Source organism: Fundulus heteroclitus, unplaced genomic scaffold (genome assembly GCF_011125445.2).
Source record: "Fundulus heteroclitus isolate FHET01 unplaced genomic scaffold, MU-UCD_Fhet_4.1 scaffold_55, whole genome shotgun sequence".
Taxonomy (NCBI): domain Eukaryota; kingdom Metazoa; phylum Chordata; class Actinopteri; order Cyprinodontiformes; family Fundulidae; genus Fundulus; species Fundulus heteroclitus.
In genome coordinates, this window is record NW_023396978.1 from 978,027 (window position 1) to 994,686 (window position 16,660).

Genomic DNA, 16,660 nt, shown 5'->3' on the forward strand with positions numbered 1-16,660 from the left:
TACACCCTGCTTTGCCAGGAGGAATGGGCTAATTTTCCAGTAAACAGTTGTGTGAATCTTCTGTGACAATTCCCAAAACCTTTTACTCAGGTCGTGTAGTTTAAAAGGGGTAACACAAAGAAACTGCATACAGACTTCTGAACTTTAAGAGAGCTAAATAATCTCCATTATTTCCCTTGTCATTCTGACAGTTGGCACACAAACAGATAATAAGAAAAAGGTTTCGGCCCAACTGTATATATAATTTTCGTATTATTATTTACAAAAGGATGATAAACCTGAATGTCGGGTGAGAGTCGGGTTAACAGTGCTTCGACTGAAGCTTTAAGTTTGGTGCACACACTTTATTACATTATCTATCTTTTTACCGTCTAATCATGTGAAACAGAAGAGACTTAGCTGATGATGCTAAAACACTTTGAAACATCTGTGCAAAAATGCCACCTAAAATATGGCGCTTTGGTTGATCTCTTGATTAAAATAACATTTTGCTTTGTTCTGTTTTGGTACGATTCATTTCGTGTTTTAGAAATCTAGAATATTAAATAATTAATCTTTTAAACGAGTAACCGTTTTAAAAATGTAAATAGGATTTTAATAAACATCGCCATCTGCTGGCCACATTGCAGAACTTCTGCAGACGCTTATTTATGACGCGTTTCACACGTGTTTTCGAAACGGTGACCTCCTGTCTGTCATAAGCAGGCGCTAACTTCTTCAGTGTAAGTTTACTTTAATATTCTGCAGGTCTCCGTGTGCTCTGGTGTCTCACTACACAGAGGATCTTTGTTTTTCTGGCACAGATCTTCAGTTTCTGCGAGTTGACGGCAATGGCTGTGCATGCAGCCCACAGATGTACGTATTTGCACAGACTGCTGACAGCTTGCACGTCCATTCGGACTCACAGCAGGCACAGAGAGGCGTTTGTGAGACTCGTTAAAATGAGTTGCAGCAGCAGCAGCAGCAGCAGGACTTTTTCCACTGCTTCTGTGAGATCTAATGAGAACGATGGACAGAGCTCAGACTCCTTAAAACTGAGCCCCACGCAGACGCAAAGGCAGGCTCTGCTGTTGAGGAGGAAGCGACCCCTGTCCCCTCTGGAGAGGATCAGCAGTTTGCTGCCTCAGGACGCACTGAGCCCAGAGGTGATGCAGTTGAGGGAGCAAACGCAGCAAGAACAGCGTGAAGAGGATCCAGAGAGACGTGAACCTGAGGTAGTCACTGCAGCGGAAGAACTGGAGACCCACGCTGGTCCTGATGCAGCAGAGGAGCCAAAAGCTGCAGCATCTCACCATGTGGAGAGGCAGGCGTGCCCCACTCTTCATGGAGAGAGCTTACTCACCTTTGGAGAGCTGCTCATCGCAGAGTACAGAAAGAAAAGGCGGGTGGAGTTCAGGAAGATGTTTCAGCTTCAGCCGGGGGCCCGGCTGCTGAGCAGCTGGGGGATCATCGTGCACGATGACCTCGTAGGGCAGCCGGCAGGCCGATTCCTGAAGACCAGCAGGGGCGTTCCCATCTTCTTCCGGCGTGCAAGCCTGGAGGACTACGTGCTGTATATGAAGAGGGGGCCTGCAATTTCCTATCCTAAGGTAGATTCTGTGTGAGCGAAGATGTGAAATGCAAGGGAAGTCGAAGGGCCTCTGATTGACAACCCCCTCTCAATCTGCGCCTCCGTGTGTTGTCAGGATGCGGCCACCATGCTGCTGATGATGGATGTCATGGAGGGGGACTGTGTGCTGGAGTCGGGCTCCGGGTCCGGAGCAATGTCCCTGTTACTGTCCAGAGCAGGTCTGTCTCTCTCACTTTGCCTTTCCTGAATCTTTACGTTGCAAAATAACCTTCTAACCTTCTAGAAAAAAGTGCTCACTTCTCTCCAAATAAACTAAAATTGAATATTTCACATTACAACCACAAACTTTATTGTATTTTATTGAGTTTTATAGACGTGGCCGAATGACTAAACTGACAGGGTGGCGTCATTCTCAGGTGGGAGAATCTATTGACACAACCTGCAGGGTGTTCCACAAATTTCTCAGAGAAGAAAAGCATCATTAAAAGAATTAAAACATCTACTTGTCCAGAATACGTAGAGACATAACCCTAAACTGTTGCAACTCTACAGGAAAATGTGATATTAGGAGGGTGAATGCAAATGCACACTGAACTGATATCTTTTTCTCCCATTAACATACTTTTGTCGGTCTGTCATAATCACTCTTTAAAATACATTAAAATATGTGGTTGTGATGCAACAAAACATGCAATAGCTTTAGAGCTGTGAGCGTGTTGCAGATGCTTGGAAGAAACGTAAAGTTTGTTCTAAATGAATAATGTGAATCAAGATCACGATAAATGTGGGACCTCGTTCAACCTTCAGCCATGTAAGGGTCCGGGTTTCCCCCCCCAGTTGGTTCCAAAGGTTGCGTGCTGAGTTTGGAGGTCAGGGAGGACCACCACAGAAGATCTGTACGAAACTACGAGCGCTGGAGGACGTCGTGGGCTCTGCGACGAGGCCGGGAGTGGCCCGACAACGTGGAGTTCCACAACGCCGACCTCTGCACAGCCTCGTCGCTCCTCGCCGGACGAGGATTTCACTCGGTCAGTATCGGCGCTAGACGGGGCGCTTTTTTTTTAAACAGCCCTTTGCCACAAATGGACGAACTCATTCACCTGAGGGCTCCTTCCTGTTGCAGGTCGCTCTCGACATGATCCACCCTCACCTGGCTTTACCCACCGTGCTGCCACACCTGCACCCTGGAGCCGTGTGCGCCGTCTACCTCGCAAAGTGAGGGAGCCGCTTTTTAGCCGTCGTATTTCACACCAGACAAAGGGTTTGGTACTTTTCATTGTGTTCTGATCCATCCCCCCCCACCCCACACACACTCATCTAGTCAGTGGTGGGAAGTATCGAAGTACAAGTACTTCGTTACTGTACTTAAGTACAATTTCCGTGTATCTGTACTTTACTTAAGTAGATTTAATAATGGATACTTTCTACTTTTACTCCACTACATTTAACAGTAAGTATCTGTACTTTCTACTTCACTACATTTCTATACAGCGTTTCGTTACTCGTTACATCCAAGACGCATTTCGGTTTTTGATTTGTTCGTTAGTTTGAAAGTATCCAATGGCGAGAGCAGAATCAGTCCGCTGAACCTATCCAAAGCGGGAAATAACCATTAGGCCCTCCCTCAAGAAGAGCAGCACAGTACGCAGGACCTGCAGAATCAACTCCCAGAATGGAGTCCAAGGATAGTCATCCTCCAGAAGACCTGCCCCACCCATGGCCTTATTTAAAAGATTTCTTTGGGTCAAAAAACGCTTCCTGGAGATTCCAATGCCGCCTTTGCCTTCCCCGAAAGCATGAAATTCTATCTTTCAAAAATTCACCATCAAATTTGAAAAAACATATTGAGGTAAGTTAAGTTGCTAAACGCTATCGATATCGATCCCTGGAATTCTGATGCATAGAATAAAATATCTAAATCTAAACTGTCACAGGGGGTAAACACAATAAAAACATGCTTTATCTGCAGCATTGCTCATTAAAATGGTACATTACTGATTTATTAAAACTAAATACGATAGGTACACTTAATGACATTATATAAGCCGTTAGGTATTATGGTTGGCAAGTACTTTTACTTTTAATACTTAAGTAGTTTTAAAAGCTTGTACTTTCTTACTTTTACTTAAGTAAAATAATAATGTGGTACTTTGACTTTTACTTGAGTAAATTTTTGTCTGTGTATTTGTACTTTTACTTAAGTACATTGTATGAGTACTTTTTCCACTGCATCTAGTCAGGAATGAAGCATGAACACAGAGCCAGTAGGTGCCGAGAGCGTCAACAACAAAAGTGGTGCCACTAGCTGTGACGGAAACGGCTCTCAAACAAGCATCCATTATAAAACAGGCCGCTTCGCTACGGCGAAAAACAAAATGTAATATTAATATGGAAATGCTCTCAGTTCCAGGATTTTTACTTATCAGGATGAGATGAAAATGTACAAGGTCTTCACGAGGTTCTAAGTATTTAAATATAACCCTAAGTGAACCAAAAAAAAACAAAAAAGGTCCCCAACAGATTGCACACAGTCAGTAAACAAAGATGAAGCCAAAAATGGGAAAAAAAACTTGTAGAGAAACTTGGCGTGCTGTTGCTGCTGCTACAGGGTCTCCTCGGTATAGAAGCAGCCAGCTGCTGCGTTATTCAAACTTCCGGAAAAATCGGCGACCCTAGCTTTAAAGCTATTGATGAACTGATGGTCATCATGTGATCGCCTCTCTAAGAGCCAGAGTTTGCTGCCATGGGGCAGAGCATGGCGGTGCAACCCCTGTTCCCAATGTTGCATCTCCATGAAAGCAAAGGACTTCTTGAACAACAGTTTTAATACGATCCCAAAGCAGAGACACTTCAGTCATAAAAAACAGCGTCAGCTCTTTCTTCCTGCTGTGAAGCACGATGGCGGAGGAATGATGATTCGGTCGGTTTCAAGCCACACGACCTGGACACCTTGCAGTCATTCGAGGTTCAGTCAATCATGAGCTCCTCTTACCGAAGGACTATAGAGGAAAACCAGGTTCTGACTGGATCGTCAGAAGAATGAGCCCGACCACAACAAATCTACAACCTACTGGCTAAAAAAAGAAATAAAAATAAACCATGAAGAATTGTGGCATCATAACGGGCAAGAAGTCTGCAGGTGTGACCTTGAGATGACCTTAATGAGCTGCAGGAATGGTAGAAAGAAAAATGGACGTCAACGCTTGCTGGTGGTTCTACAAAGCAATTATTTATGTTTTTTTTTTAAATTAGCATTTTAATTTTGGCTTTTTATTTTTATAAATAAAGGGATTTTGTTGCTATAGAGTTTGAAGGCTTGACAAATAAATGCCAGATGCATATTTAAGACCAATTAACCAACAGGAGGCTCTGCTTAAACATCTCAAGCTTGAAGTTGTTTTAAATACGAGTAAGAGCTAAATTAAAAGTTTCTCCACCCACAGTATTACACAGGTCATTGATCTGCTGGAGGGCCTCCGGTGTTCTGGGGTCCCTGCTCTGTGTGAACGCATCGTCGAGGTTCCAGTCCGGGACTGGGTGGTGGCCCCCGCCCTGCAGAAAGACGGACAGTACTGCACCAGAAAAGCCCCCAACCTGGCTGAAGATCCGAGGAGCGAAGAAGAGATGTCGGATGGGGCTGATGGAGGTAAGAGCAAGTGAAATCCATCTACATGAACGCTTTTATCCATGTAAAATTTTCTTTTTTTTTTTCAGAAGGCAACTTCAGGCCAGCGTTCGGTGATGTTCCCTACATCGCCAGACCTCATGCTGAACAGATGAGTCACACAGGTTAGACCCCCCCACCCCCGCAGGTTACATCTCAAATTCTGTTTTGGTGTTTGATCTGAACACTCATCAGCTCCTGTTTTTTCAGCATTCCTGGTGAAACTGAGGAAGTTTGTCCAGTAGCGACGGTCACTGAAAACCCCTGGATACCGATGATTATTTAAGAGCTGAATTTTTACCTCACAGAGCCTGAGAAATAAAATAAACTGATACAAATCATCTGGGTTTGTTGTGTTCACAAAAATATTTCAATTCAGAATGCATATAGTAAAAACAGGCTTCCTACAGATTTTCCAAGTCAAAATGACACTTTTTGCAGATACAAAACGGCAGGATTGCAACTAATTTTTAAAACCCTTGTTTTAGATAAAAATAGAAACGCTAACTAGAAATGTCCAGAGAGGTCAGGCTTCATATACAGAACCTGCAAAAACTAGATAGGAAGGATGGAAAGGCAGATGATTTAAATGATGAATAGATGACCTGATTAATCTTTTTGTGCAGCTGGACAAATTGATGGAAACATAATGGAGGGAAAAATTAACGACAGGAACAGATGATGGACGACCAAATGAATGAATCAACGGTCAAAAAAAAAAAAAATGGATGGATAAATGGTGGCTAGACTAAAGCATGTATAGCTGGTTTAAACGTGGATGGCTGGGTGACGGCATAGACAGGGATGCAGGGATGGTTGGCCATATTGAAAATGCAGCCAGACAGAGGAGTGGAAGGACTGATGGGAAATATTGATTTGTGTGCAAAATTGCTTTAAAAGCTAACAAACTAACAAGTTGTGTTAACTTATTTTCATAAATCCAGATATATATCCGGTTGATAATGGGACAGGGAACCAAACCTGTGCAGTTCTTTCACCGATTTTCTTTTTCCATACTTAGCCAGACCTGCTAACACGCTAAACTCAAATTCCACTGTTTCTGGTCCGTGTAGGAACCTCCTCAACACCGCCTTCTCAGATCATTATAAAAAGGCCATGACATCACCGACACATGATCCAAGTTAAAAACAACGACACAAACTTAGGTTCAGCTTTGTATTCTCAAACTCAGACATCCTTGACTCATCAAAAAGTCACAACTGGAAAGATTCCCCCCCTCTCTCAATCTAACAAGCCCCACAAAAACTTTGCATCAACATTCCACATATGAATAAGTTAAATAAATAAATGAATGCAGTAAATAAATAGAGCTGTAGCAGGAACAATTAATACAGAATTCGTCTGGTCGCTCATCTAAACCAACAACTGATTTCATGTTTACTTGTATTGAGCAGGAGCGGTTCAGAGCGCTCGCGTTAGGTCGACACCAACTGGAAGATTCAGACTTTTTACGGCGACGTTCGAGATAAACGAAGGATTATTGCACAGAACGGCTCGGCTGGGACGAAGAGGGACCAGGCGAAGCGGCTGAGTTTGCTTTCGTGCTTTACATCTCGCTGATCCAGTCTATGAAGGGGTCAAAGGAGGAGTCACAGGAAGACGCCTCCCCTATCACAGAGAAGACAAAAAAAAAAAGTTAGATTAGAACAAGGAAAAAAACGTAATACTGTTGGTCTTCAAAGAATGACTTGAAAAAATATAGGATGGCAGCAGCGTGCAGTCTCCCACGCTCCTGTCTTTAGCTAAGCGCTGAAGTCTGAATAACCTTTGATCTAAGATCACCATCTGCCTCCCGCTTCACTGCAGCCTAATAGTTTTTTTTTTTTTAACATTAGTTTTATTGAATTTTCTTATAGTAACACATAACATGGCTAGTTATACATTAAACGTGTTAAGTGTCACCCTGTCCCCAACCTTCCATCCCCACCAACCTTTTTATTGATTCACATATTTGTAAAGGATAGACATGTTTCTTTATACCTATATACATATGCTTATATACTTCCATCCTTGGACATTTGTGCCTACTTATGCACACTGTGAAAAATAAAATAAAATAAAAAGGAAGGAACACCAATAGATAAACTAATGGGGAGCTGGAGTCATCTTAAAAAAAAAAAAAACAGCCAGTCACTCAATAGTAGGACAACTAAGGCCTCAACAATAGGTAGATAAATAGAGTAAGGTACAGTAAGGCAGGACCTCAGGCCCATATAAAGTAACAGTTCGTAGTACATCGAGATTCTAAAGATGGTAATCTAAGAGAGTGGTATATTATTCGTAGTTTCTCCATCAGCAGATATAGACAGTCAATTGACTGTCTATATCTGCTGTATTTAAATATTCGATCAGGCCGCCCCATACTCCCTTAGATTTGTCTGATGTATGTTTTAAACATAGTAAACATAGACCATCCTAATAGTATAGAAGAAATATGCAACTAGAAAAGGGCGAGCTTCCCTTACTTGGAAGCTCTTCGGGACAGAAGCAGCACGAGTTCTGCGCCCCGCTCTGATACTCCTCTGCCGCCCTGCTGGAGGCTTTGGGCGGCGTCAGCTCCAGCATGAAGGCAGGAGCGAACGGGTTCAGGAAGCTGGTGGTCTGCGCGGGCGGGCGGCCGGAGGGGACGTGACGCAACCTGCCGCCGCAGTCGCAGACGGCGCAGGAGACGGGGGAGGCGGAGGGCCCGCGCGGAAAGCGGGCGGCGCCTTGCGCGTTATACTGCCGCAGGGCGCCGCTGTGGTGGTCGGACCGCTGCCGCTGCCACGCGAAGTGGGAGGGCACGATGGCCATTACCTGGGGGACGGAGGCAGGGAGACGAGTCAGCCACGCACATGACGGAATGTCAGACTGCAACAATGAATAATAATAAAAAATAAAGAAAGAAAAAGATGGTGCACTAGCTTCAATTTATTGTTGATTTTCTGAAATTTACACAGGGTCAAAATAAGCCTCTAGAATCACCGGACACCCAATTAATGTCAGAATTTACCTGATCAGACCAGCATTTACATGACGACAAGATGCGCGTTTGATTTAAGTTGAAGCTTTCCAACGTGGAAACACGCTGAATAACTGCAGTATGGTGGTGGCAGCATCATGCTGAGGATCTGCATCGCTGCTAGTGGATGGAATAATGCTTCCTCCAAACTCTTCAACTTCATCTAAACTGCGTTGTAGTTGAAACTTGCCCACAGTTGGTGTTCCAACAGGACAATGAACCAGAACACACTCCCCAACTGGACTTAATGCTTTAAGGCAGGATAACATTAGAATTTCAGAATGGGCCCAACTTGAACTTCATTCATTTATTCGTTTATGAATCTGGGCGTGTAGAGGGCAGAACACGAGGCAAACGTTCAGGTACAGCTGTGATCTATAAAGGGAAACTGAGTGTTGGTGTGAGTCCATATGGTTTTATTTATTTATTTCAATGTTCTTTTTCTGGGTTTTTGTGGCACTAGTGACTCATTTTACAAAGTAGGCTGACAGGAAAAGTTTTTTTTGAGAGGGGGGGGGGGCAGGCAGCAAAGGACCCTGGGGCCTCCACACATGGGTCATGCTCCTATCCCTGCGCCATCGGAGCACACCAGTACGATCCAAATGAGACGCCTGGTCAGCTCACAATAAATTGTATGTGTATCAATATGATGGTAAAAATGTGAGACTATTTGTCTAAAAAAAAAAAAAGAAAGAAAAGAAAAAATGGCTCCTGCAACATGACAGCGACCCAAAACCTACCAGTAAATTCTTCAACGACTGGCAGAGCCAAAGTTCAGGTCTCGATGGAATCGAGTTGCTTTTGGGGGGGGGGAGGGACACGAAAGGGGCTAAACATGGAGGAAACATTTCTAACATCACACCTCTGAAAGCAGGACCAAGTTTCCCCAGAAGTTAGAGACTGGTAGATGGCAAAAAGAGGCATCTTACTACAGTTTCAGCTACAGGGGGTGGTGTCCAAATTGTTTCCCTAAGTCACAAACACCTGACTTTATTGTTGATTTTCCTAATGTAAAGATGGAGAACATTATACAGCTGACACACATATGCAGGGTTTCCCGCAGCGCTATCTTGGCGAGGCGGCCGCCTCGCCAAACTCACGCTACCGCCTCGCCAACATTCCCAAAAAAAAAAAAAAAAAAAAAAAAAAAAGTGACGCTAACACGCGGTTTTTTGTTGCTTTCGCGCGTGCGTGAATGGCAGGGAAAAAACCCAGGGATACCCCCCCCCGCTCCGCAAGCCGGTCCACGGAAAACGTGTCGTCCACCCCCCCCGCTCCGCGAGCCGGTACGCGGAAAACGTGTCGTCCACCCCCCCTCCCTCCGCAAGTCGGTCCGCCTCGCATAAGCAAATTACTGCGGGAAACACTGATATGGATCACCAAATTCTTGTTTTCAAAGTTATTGCTTGTTTTAAAAAAGTCCCTCACAATTGCTGGTCCCATTTTTCAGCCTCATTTGTCATATAAATGTTCGCACCTCCTCACAGCACCGCCTACTGACAGCGGCCCTGTAACAGATGCGAGCCCACAGCTCGTCTCGCTGCTTGAGGAAACGCGGGAACTGTCTCCTCCAGTTTTTGCCCAGGGCCCAGGGGAAAATTTCGTACTTGCTTTCCTCCTCATCCTCCTCCATGGTGTTGGCGAGATAGCTGCAGCAGACACAGACCAAACGACGAGATCAGGATCATGAGATCATGTTACAGTTCAAAGACCAGAAAGTTTAGTTGACTTACAGTGCCATGAAAAAATTCTTTCTGGTGTATTCAGCAATGGCGAAGTGGGCCCGTTTGAAGTAAACAAAGGTCATGGCTAAAAGGTACTGGTCAGACAAGGGGAAAAACATGAAGCAGGGTTGTAATTAAGCAAAGGTTTTTTATAAAATATAAAGGGATGTACCTTGTCTGTCATTTTGTAGCAACAGTCCATCATGAGAAAGTTTTGTATCAGGTCGTCATCTGAAACCGAAATCATCATGTGAGTCCTTTACTGCGAAAGCTAAAGGTATATAAAAAAAATAAAATCACCGGACCGACGTTTGGTTTCTTTATTCACCAAAAAGCCGTAGGTACGAAGCCATTTCCTGCCGCTGGATGACCGTGGCGGGCATCCTGGTGAGGCGTGCGTCACGCTGGCCGGGCCGGATCTTCGACGGCGAGCCCTCGGGGTCCAGGCCGCTGGCTCTGCTCAGGCAGAAGTTTTTTCTCAGCTGCCGAACGTTTTTGCGCTTGACCCGCAGGGACGCAGAGGGAGGGGTTTTCATCATGCCAAAGCTCGTGTCATACGTGTGGGAGGCTACTGCTCTCTGTCTGGGGAGGGAAGAAAAGTGAAGAAAACAAAAAAACAAGGTCCTTAACTCCATTGTTTTAAAGCGCTCAATAGGTTACGATCTGTGGAACAACCCTACTCAGCAAACCAGCCACATCTGATTCAGTTTAATCCCATCAAATATCTTTGTTTCGTGTCATTAACAAAGAGAAACCTTAGCACAGCCAACGATGATTAAAATTCATTTCTGCTGAAGAAATCTAAACACTAGCATTTTATCCTGACACCTAAGAGAAAGCTGAGGCACGACACAAACATCCAATTCTGATTAGAGATCAAAACTAATTTTTTCTTCCATTAAACGCATATAAAAAAAGAGACGACAAACTTTTTTTAATCCGCTGATGTTGAGGAGATGTGCTTTGATGCTTAAATAGGGAAACCTCCAGTAATTCCTTCATTTTCTGTTGGACTGAACAAACCCAAATTCCTTCAAGTTTTAAAATTACTTTCTGGACATTTGAGGAAAGGAAAAGCATTTTTTTTGTTTCCCAAAAAACAAAAAAACAAAAGACGTCACAAGTTTCAGGATTTCTCCTTACCGCCACCGTTTAGTGAGACTTTAAGAAGAAATGAAGCGGAAAAGTACAACAGCAAAAGGATTCTGCTTTTTTTTTTCTTTTTAAGAGTCCAATTCCGTCACGGAAATCTCAATAGTCTGTCTTGTTGGCTAGTAATTGAGATTTGCTGTAATTTATTTTAGCTGGTTTATAACTCAGAAGTTTTTAATTTAACTGTAACTGTTCCATAATACAGAGACAGAGCTGCAACTATAGGGTGTTTTTGATTTATTTCTTATCTTTTTTTGTTGTTGTTGTTGTTGCAAAATCATGGTTTTATTCCACAACATTTTATTGTGGACAGTTTAATTAGATTTTCAAATGAGAGATCGGAACCGACTAAAATCAGCAGGTCAGAAAAATCGGTGCTCAGAAATGAGACACATATTTTCAGACCACTTGTAAAGAGAACCAGAGCTCAGCCTCTCGGAAACGTATGGAGGGAAACACAAAAGGTAGAGAGGCACTGATCTGACCTTTTCTTGGTTCCTATGAGGTCTGACCTACCAATTCCAATCTTCCTTTCTAAAGATACTCAAATAATAAAGGAAAAGGGTACAGCAAGTTATTTGATAGGGCCAGGGGGTTGTAAAACAGAAAATGAAGATCATCCTCCTTTTTGTTTTAATAAGCGCACGTCCCTAGCCATAATCGGGTTTGTAATAAACTTCAAATAATTAAAAATAAATCAAATAAATAACCAATTCTGAGCTGTAGTTAATTGACTGGTGCTAATCCAGTAATGTTCGCAAATTTTAGTTTAGGACACTATTCTTTACACAATTTTTTCTAGCCTGTAACAATTAAACGATAAGCAAAGTATCTGTTTTTAATGGCTGACTAATATGAATTCTAGCTTATAACTGAAAAGGCTTACCCACATACTTAAATTAAGAGAATTAAAAAAATCTGTTCAACCTCAACGATTATAGTAGCAAATCCTTTTTTTTTTTTTTTTTACATTCAATTATCTCTGTATTTTTCAAGTTTTATTTAATGACACAGGGGCCACTTACATCCTTGAGTTAAATACATTTTCTCAGTCGAGGTTTTACGAAATTAGTCGTCATTTCTACGCGTTTCTAGCTGGGCTAAGAACTGCGTAGCTAGCTAAAACGATCGCCGAGCACTTACACGATTTTTCGGTTTATCTTCAGGAAATATTTCCGCATCGGTGACAAACTAACAAGAGGACGGCGTTAAAACGAAAATAAAAATGATTGTAACAAACGGAGCCCGTATCCTCGCCCTGTGAGCTCGGTAAAAACGAAGGTTAAAAAAGCAACTCGACACTGACCCGATTAGATGTTTTCTCGCAGAGCTCGATGGTCCGCCGTATGCGCTGCTCCCTGGCGCGAGACGCCCCCCTCGCGCGGTTTTTCTTCTCCTTCTTGCCTGACGCGGTGCCGCGCTTCAGTACGTTAGTACGTCAACGCATCCGCCATGTTGGTAAACCAAGACAATTGATGACGTTGTAATCAGGCCGGTGGGCTGGTCGATAGTGGCATCGTAGCAGTCCAATAAATATCCGTTTCATCAATTGGAAATCTAGGAAATATTCAGACACAAACTTTGATATTATGAACAGGTGCCATTAGTGCGACGTCTTTACGAGTAGAAATGGAAGAAATGCTACTACAAAGACTACAGATTCTACTGCACTGACGTAATGTCAAAGCTCATAAACAAGACAATTTTTCTGAAGACATTTTTGAACCATGATGAAAAGGGGTGGGGAGAGAGATCTGATAATTTTTGCATAGCAATAATGACATGATAAGTCTCAAATGAAACAGGGTTTTTAGATCGTTTATTGGGACATCATTTTATGGGCATCATGTTAATACAAGTCTAACGAACAGGGGGGGAAAGGCTTTAAAATATCACCAGTCTGTGTTAATTTGTATTATGTGTTTCCCTTGGTGAGTTGAGTTACAATATTAATAATATAGTCAATATTGTTAAAATTTATTGAATACATATAGTGAAGATGAATATTCATATTGAATGTCATTCTTGATATTTAATTTTACTTGAGTAGATTTCCTTTAAGGATGTATAAAACCTTTTTTTTTAATCATTCACTAGTATTAAAACGAAACATTTAAATGTACTGAGTGAAAACTTAATTGTCTTTCAGTTATTTAACTTGTATTAACTCCCCCAAGCCCCTTAAAGAAGTTCTGTCTCTGCAGCTGCTCAGTGAGCTGCAGGTGTCTCCAATAAGTACAATGAGTTCAGAACCGTCTGTTTAAGAACCATCTCTTGTCTTTTCTGAGGGCTAGTTGCTGAAAGCTGAACTGCTCTTTAGAGGCAAACATGGTCCTGGGAGTCTGCTTGAGGTTTGTTACATTGATTCCTTAAAGTAAGAGTCTCAGGGTTGGTTCTAACAAGCTGTTTTACAGGGTGTCATGGTTCTTCCTGCTTATTTGCCTTGGGAATTGTTTCCCTACAGGTGAGTGACTATCTCTAAACACTAAAAGCATGTACGTTATATCTTTTTGTATGACACCAGTGATAAGTATTGGTCATATGTCTAAAAATGCAGCTTTGGATGGATGCTCTTAATTTCACTCTGCTGTCAGTTTTTTTTTTTTTTTTTTTTTTTTTTTTTTTTTTTTTTTTTTGTTCCTACTTGAAACGGGCTAGGTGTACTGTGATGCCATACTACACAGCATGCCTACCAGTTATGTAAAGACGCTAGCCAAAAAATTTAAATGACCCTTCCATCTTGCGCCAAAGTCTACCTCTGCAAAAGCAATGGATTTGTCCCAAGGTTTAAATTTAACTTTACTCTCCCCTGGAAGACTTGCCAGGAGCTGTGGTTGGTCTTCCTACTGAGTGGCATGGCATCATGGTACCTAATCCCTATTACTCATTTAGTCGTTGCTTGCATATTGTTGGACTTGACACAACCTGCAAATTTCTTTTTTCCCCAGACCATGGTAACACAACTTCATTAAGTCTTGGATCACTAGATATTCCAGACCCCGAGTTGGCAGCCTCTTCTGCTGCAAATGAGTCGGCCTCAGACCTTGAACCTTCTGAAGAGCCTTCCGATTCCAACTCCACCAATGCCAAGGATGTTATTTCACCAAGGGCGTCCTATGCTGGCCCTCCCTTGTCCTCTGGGGAGAAGTCAGCTGGCTTGTCAAACCTGCAACCTCTAGGTTCAACTCCTGGAGGTTTTCCTCAATCATCCAATCCCTGGTTTAGGCCGCCTTTATTCGATGAAGCTGTATATACTGGCACTGGCTCTCATCCGTACACCTATGGACCTGGGCCCATGGGATTTCCTTATTACAGTTATGATGGTGTGCATGCAGAAGCTCCTCCCTATGGCTACGTTACTGCTGGGTCTCCTCATTATTATAGTTATGCTACTGGGGCTTCTCCTCCCCTTAGCTATGTTTATGGTCCATACGATCGCAGGATGCCTATAGCTCCTCCATATGGTATGGGCCGTCCTCCTGCTTATGGATACTTGCCCCGTCAGACTTCAATATTGGATCCTGAATTGTTTCTGATTGGAAACATAATAATGAAGGTTCGGGAAATGCCGCTTGCTAAGGCCTGGATGACTCCTGAGGTGCCAGTGAGTGAGAAACCGCCTGTGTACCCTATATCTCGCCTCATGCAGTCAAATGCAGGCTATCATCGAACAAAAGACCTCCTTTCTAACAGCCAGTACTCTAAAGAAGATTTGAAGCCCACTCCTATACTGGAGACACAGCAGCAGGTTGTTCCGGAAACTGGCTTTTAGATGGCAAACTGCCTTTGGTAAGGTGACCTTTTGAGTGTTTTTTTTAATACTGCTGGTAGACAAGGAGGCACCTGTTAATTTTGCTGTCTTGTCTTTCAGGGGGAACTTTTCATCAGCCTGTGGGGAAGTTCTCAATAAAACTAATGGAAATTTTCAAACTTTGTCTTGAATCCTATCTTTGATACAATTTTTAATGCATTACAGCACCTACTTTGTTGCAAAAGTGAACTTAATGTTAAATGACTAAAGCTATTACAAGATTTTAATCTGCTGGTTTTAAGGAATTTATAATCTGTGCATGATAGACTCTCACTTGGCTCAAAACCAAAGGATTTGTGAAACTGGTGAGGGCAAAATTTTGAAGGATAACTTGACGTGTAATATTAAGACTATACTTTTTAGATTAAAGGGAGTGGATTTTTTTTTTTTTTAATTATTTGAATTCCAGGGATCATCATACCTATTGGTTGTCCTACCTGTTAATCATTGACTCACTCACATAATGCCAATGCGTGTGCTTGTTTCCTCTTGCTGGCTGCACATGTGCACTTCTAGCTTTTATGTATCCAGTTAACTTCCAGAAGGAAATGAGACAAGGGTATTTGGGAGAATCTTACACAATTCCCAAGGAATGAAAGAGCAGGACGGATGGTCATGTGCAGTTATTTAAAGGAACATCAAGCAAAAAATATAATTTTACCAAGTTTCTTTTAGCTGGAATATGGTATGACGTCACACACCATCGCTGTGTTCTCCAGTCTGTTGTTTACAATGCTGGCTATGCGTGCATGTGAACAACCGTCTTCCTCCACATAAAATGCCTCCATGGCGTTCACCTGCAGACAGTCGGGACCCATTATTACCACAAAAGGTCTTTAGCAAAGAAGTTGTTAGATGAGGTTTAACATTGGCCTTGTGTTTCCAAGGTGGAGAGCTGAAGCAGCTGCAGGCTCTGAACTAGCTTTTCTCCTCCAGACAGGTATTGAATGCAAATGTTTTTTGTGTTGGTCTTACTTGACTTGTGATGCAATACTGATTATGCTACATTTGTGGTATGTGGGTTAGTTGCTGGAGTATGACCAGCAATGGGCCAGGTGTTATGAGGCGAGTAGCCCCCAATAAAAACCCCAGAACCATAATTCCTTTTGCAGCGTTCAGTTCTAGTCAGATTTCCAATTACTGATTGCAAAAGATTTTAGATTACGAACTTCAAAGTAGGGTTAAATATTTAGTGTGCAACGGTGGGTGGATGTTTAAAGCTCAATACAAGGTACAATGGAAAACCTTTTTCAAGGTTAAGCTAATTTAAGACTAAAAGTGGATAAATCACACAATTAAATGGCTAGTACATTTTCATTTGTTTCTGAATCTGAGTATCTTCTTTTAATCCCAGCCTGACTGGAACATTTAGATTTTACGCAATATAAATGTAAAGATAAAATATCATGTTACTATTCTACTACATTTACTTTCTTGACTTTCTCATTCTGTTGAATGTTTTATAAAAAACAAAACAGCAAAGTTTAAGGTGCAAAAATTATTTTGAGAATACAACTAAAGCTATGTTTTCCAATGCCAGCTGAAAATGGCTTTTGCTGTTAGTTCAATGAGCTATTTTCCATCGTTTTGTTTCACCGTAGAGGCTAAAAACGTTATTGTTTAGCAGGCTATAAAAAGCCATCTTCGGCCAGCCCCTATTACACAAATGAGCTTATGTTCTTACAAGTAGGTGAGTTTTATTTGGTTTAACGTGGCA

The 16,660-nt window shown here is 42.3% G+C and overlaps 3 protein-coding genes across 7 annotated transcripts; 2 read left to right on the top strand and 1 right to left on the bottom strand.

Moving 5' to 3' along the window:
* Positions 1-731: 731 nt before the first annotated feature.
* trmt61b (tRNA methyltransferase 61B) lies at positions 732-5,575 on the top strand. 2 transcript variants are annotated; one of them, XM_036132842.1, is made up of 7 exons: positions 732-1,589; positions 1,686-1,788; positions 2,408-2,598; positions 2,694-2,785; positions 5,014-5,216; positions 5,288-5,359; positions 5,445-5,575. In XM_036132842.1, the coding sequence occupies exons 1-7, from the start codon at positions 831-833 to the stop codon at positions 5,477-5,479; spliced, it is 1,455 nt and encodes a 484-aa protein (XP_035988735.1). In that variant the 5' UTR covers positions 732-830; the 3' UTR covers positions 5,480-5,575. The 2 variants fall into 2 exon arrangements, with proteins under 2 accessions (XP_035988735.1, XP_021171593.2); XM_021315918.2 differs by having other exon boundaries at positions 734-1,589; positions 5,285-5,359.
* Positions 5,576-6,396: 821 nt separating this feature from the next.
* Positions 6,397-12,607, bottom strand: spdya (speedy/RINGO cell cycle regulator family member A). 4 transcript variants are annotated; one of them, XM_012861607.3, is made up of 7 exons: positions 12,439-12,607; positions 10,309-10,558; positions 10,153-10,211; positions 9,990-10,075; positions 9,734-9,905; positions 7,721-8,051; positions 6,397-6,863 (listed from the first exon to the last, which is right to left on the bottom strand). In XM_012861607.3, exons 2-7 carry the CDS (start codon positions 10,517-10,519, stop codon positions 6,802-6,804), a joined length of 921 nt encoding a protein of 306 aa, XP_012717061.2. In that variant the 5' UTR covers positions 10,520-10,558; positions 12,439-12,607; the 3' UTR covers positions 6,397-6,801. The 4 variants fall into 4 exon arrangements, with proteins under 4 accessions (XP_012717061.2, XP_021171597.2, XP_021171596.2 ...); XM_021315922.2 differs by having other exon boundaries at positions 10,309-10,562; positions 12,439-12,606; XM_021315921.2 differs by lacking the exon at positions 12,439-12,607 and adding an exon at positions 12,276-12,416 and having other exon boundaries at positions 10,309-10,562.
* Positions 12,608-13,346: 739 nt separating this feature from the next.
* On the top strand, positions 13,347-15,062 carry LOC105925578. Its single transcript, XM_012861506.3, has 4 exons — positions 13,347-13,483; positions 13,547-13,596; positions 14,081-14,921; positions 15,004-15,062. The coding sequence occupies exons 1-3, from the start codon at positions 13,461-13,463 to the stop codon at positions 14,902-14,904; spliced, it is 897 nt and encodes a 298-aa protein (XP_012716960.2). The 5' UTR covers positions 13,347-13,460; the 3' UTR covers positions 14,905-14,921; positions 15,004-15,062.
* Positions 15,063-16,660: the final 1,598 nt, after the last annotated feature.

Coding starts and splice junctions, on each gene's coding strand:
- trmt61b (XM_021315918.2), top strand. CDS start 831: ATGGCTGTGCATGCAGCCCACAGATGTACGTATTTGCACAGACTGCTG. Junction 1,590..1,685: donor CTGCAATTTCCTATCCTAAG/GTAGATTCTGTG, acceptor GTGTGTTGTCAG/GATGCGGCCACCATGCTGCT. Junction 1,789..2,407: donor CCTGTTACTGTCCAGAGCAG/GTCTGTCTCTCT, acceptor TTCCCCCCCCAG/TTGGTTCCAAAGGTTGCGTG.
- spdya (XM_021315921.2), bottom strand. CDS start 12,313: ATGCGGAAATATTTCCTGAAGATAAACCGAAAAATCGT. Junction 9,906..9,989: donor AAGAATTTTTTCATGGCACT/GTAAGTCAACTA, acceptor TGTCTGCTGCAG/CTATCTCGCCAACACCATGG. Junction 6,864..7,720: donor CTGTCCCGAAGAGCTTCCAA/GTAAGGGAAGCT, acceptor TCTCTGTGATAG/GGGAGGCGTCTTCCTGTGAC.
- LOC105925578 (XM_012861506.3), top strand. CDS start 13,461: ATGGTCCTGGGAGTCTGCTTGAG. Junction 13,484..13,546: donor GTCCTGGGAGTCTGCTTGAG/GTTTGTTACATT, acceptor GCTGTTTTACAG/GGTGTCATGGTTCTTCCTGC. Junction 13,597..14,080: donor TGGGAATTGTTTCCCTACAG/GTGAGTGACTAT, acceptor TTTTTTCCCCAG/ACCATGGTAACACAACTTCA.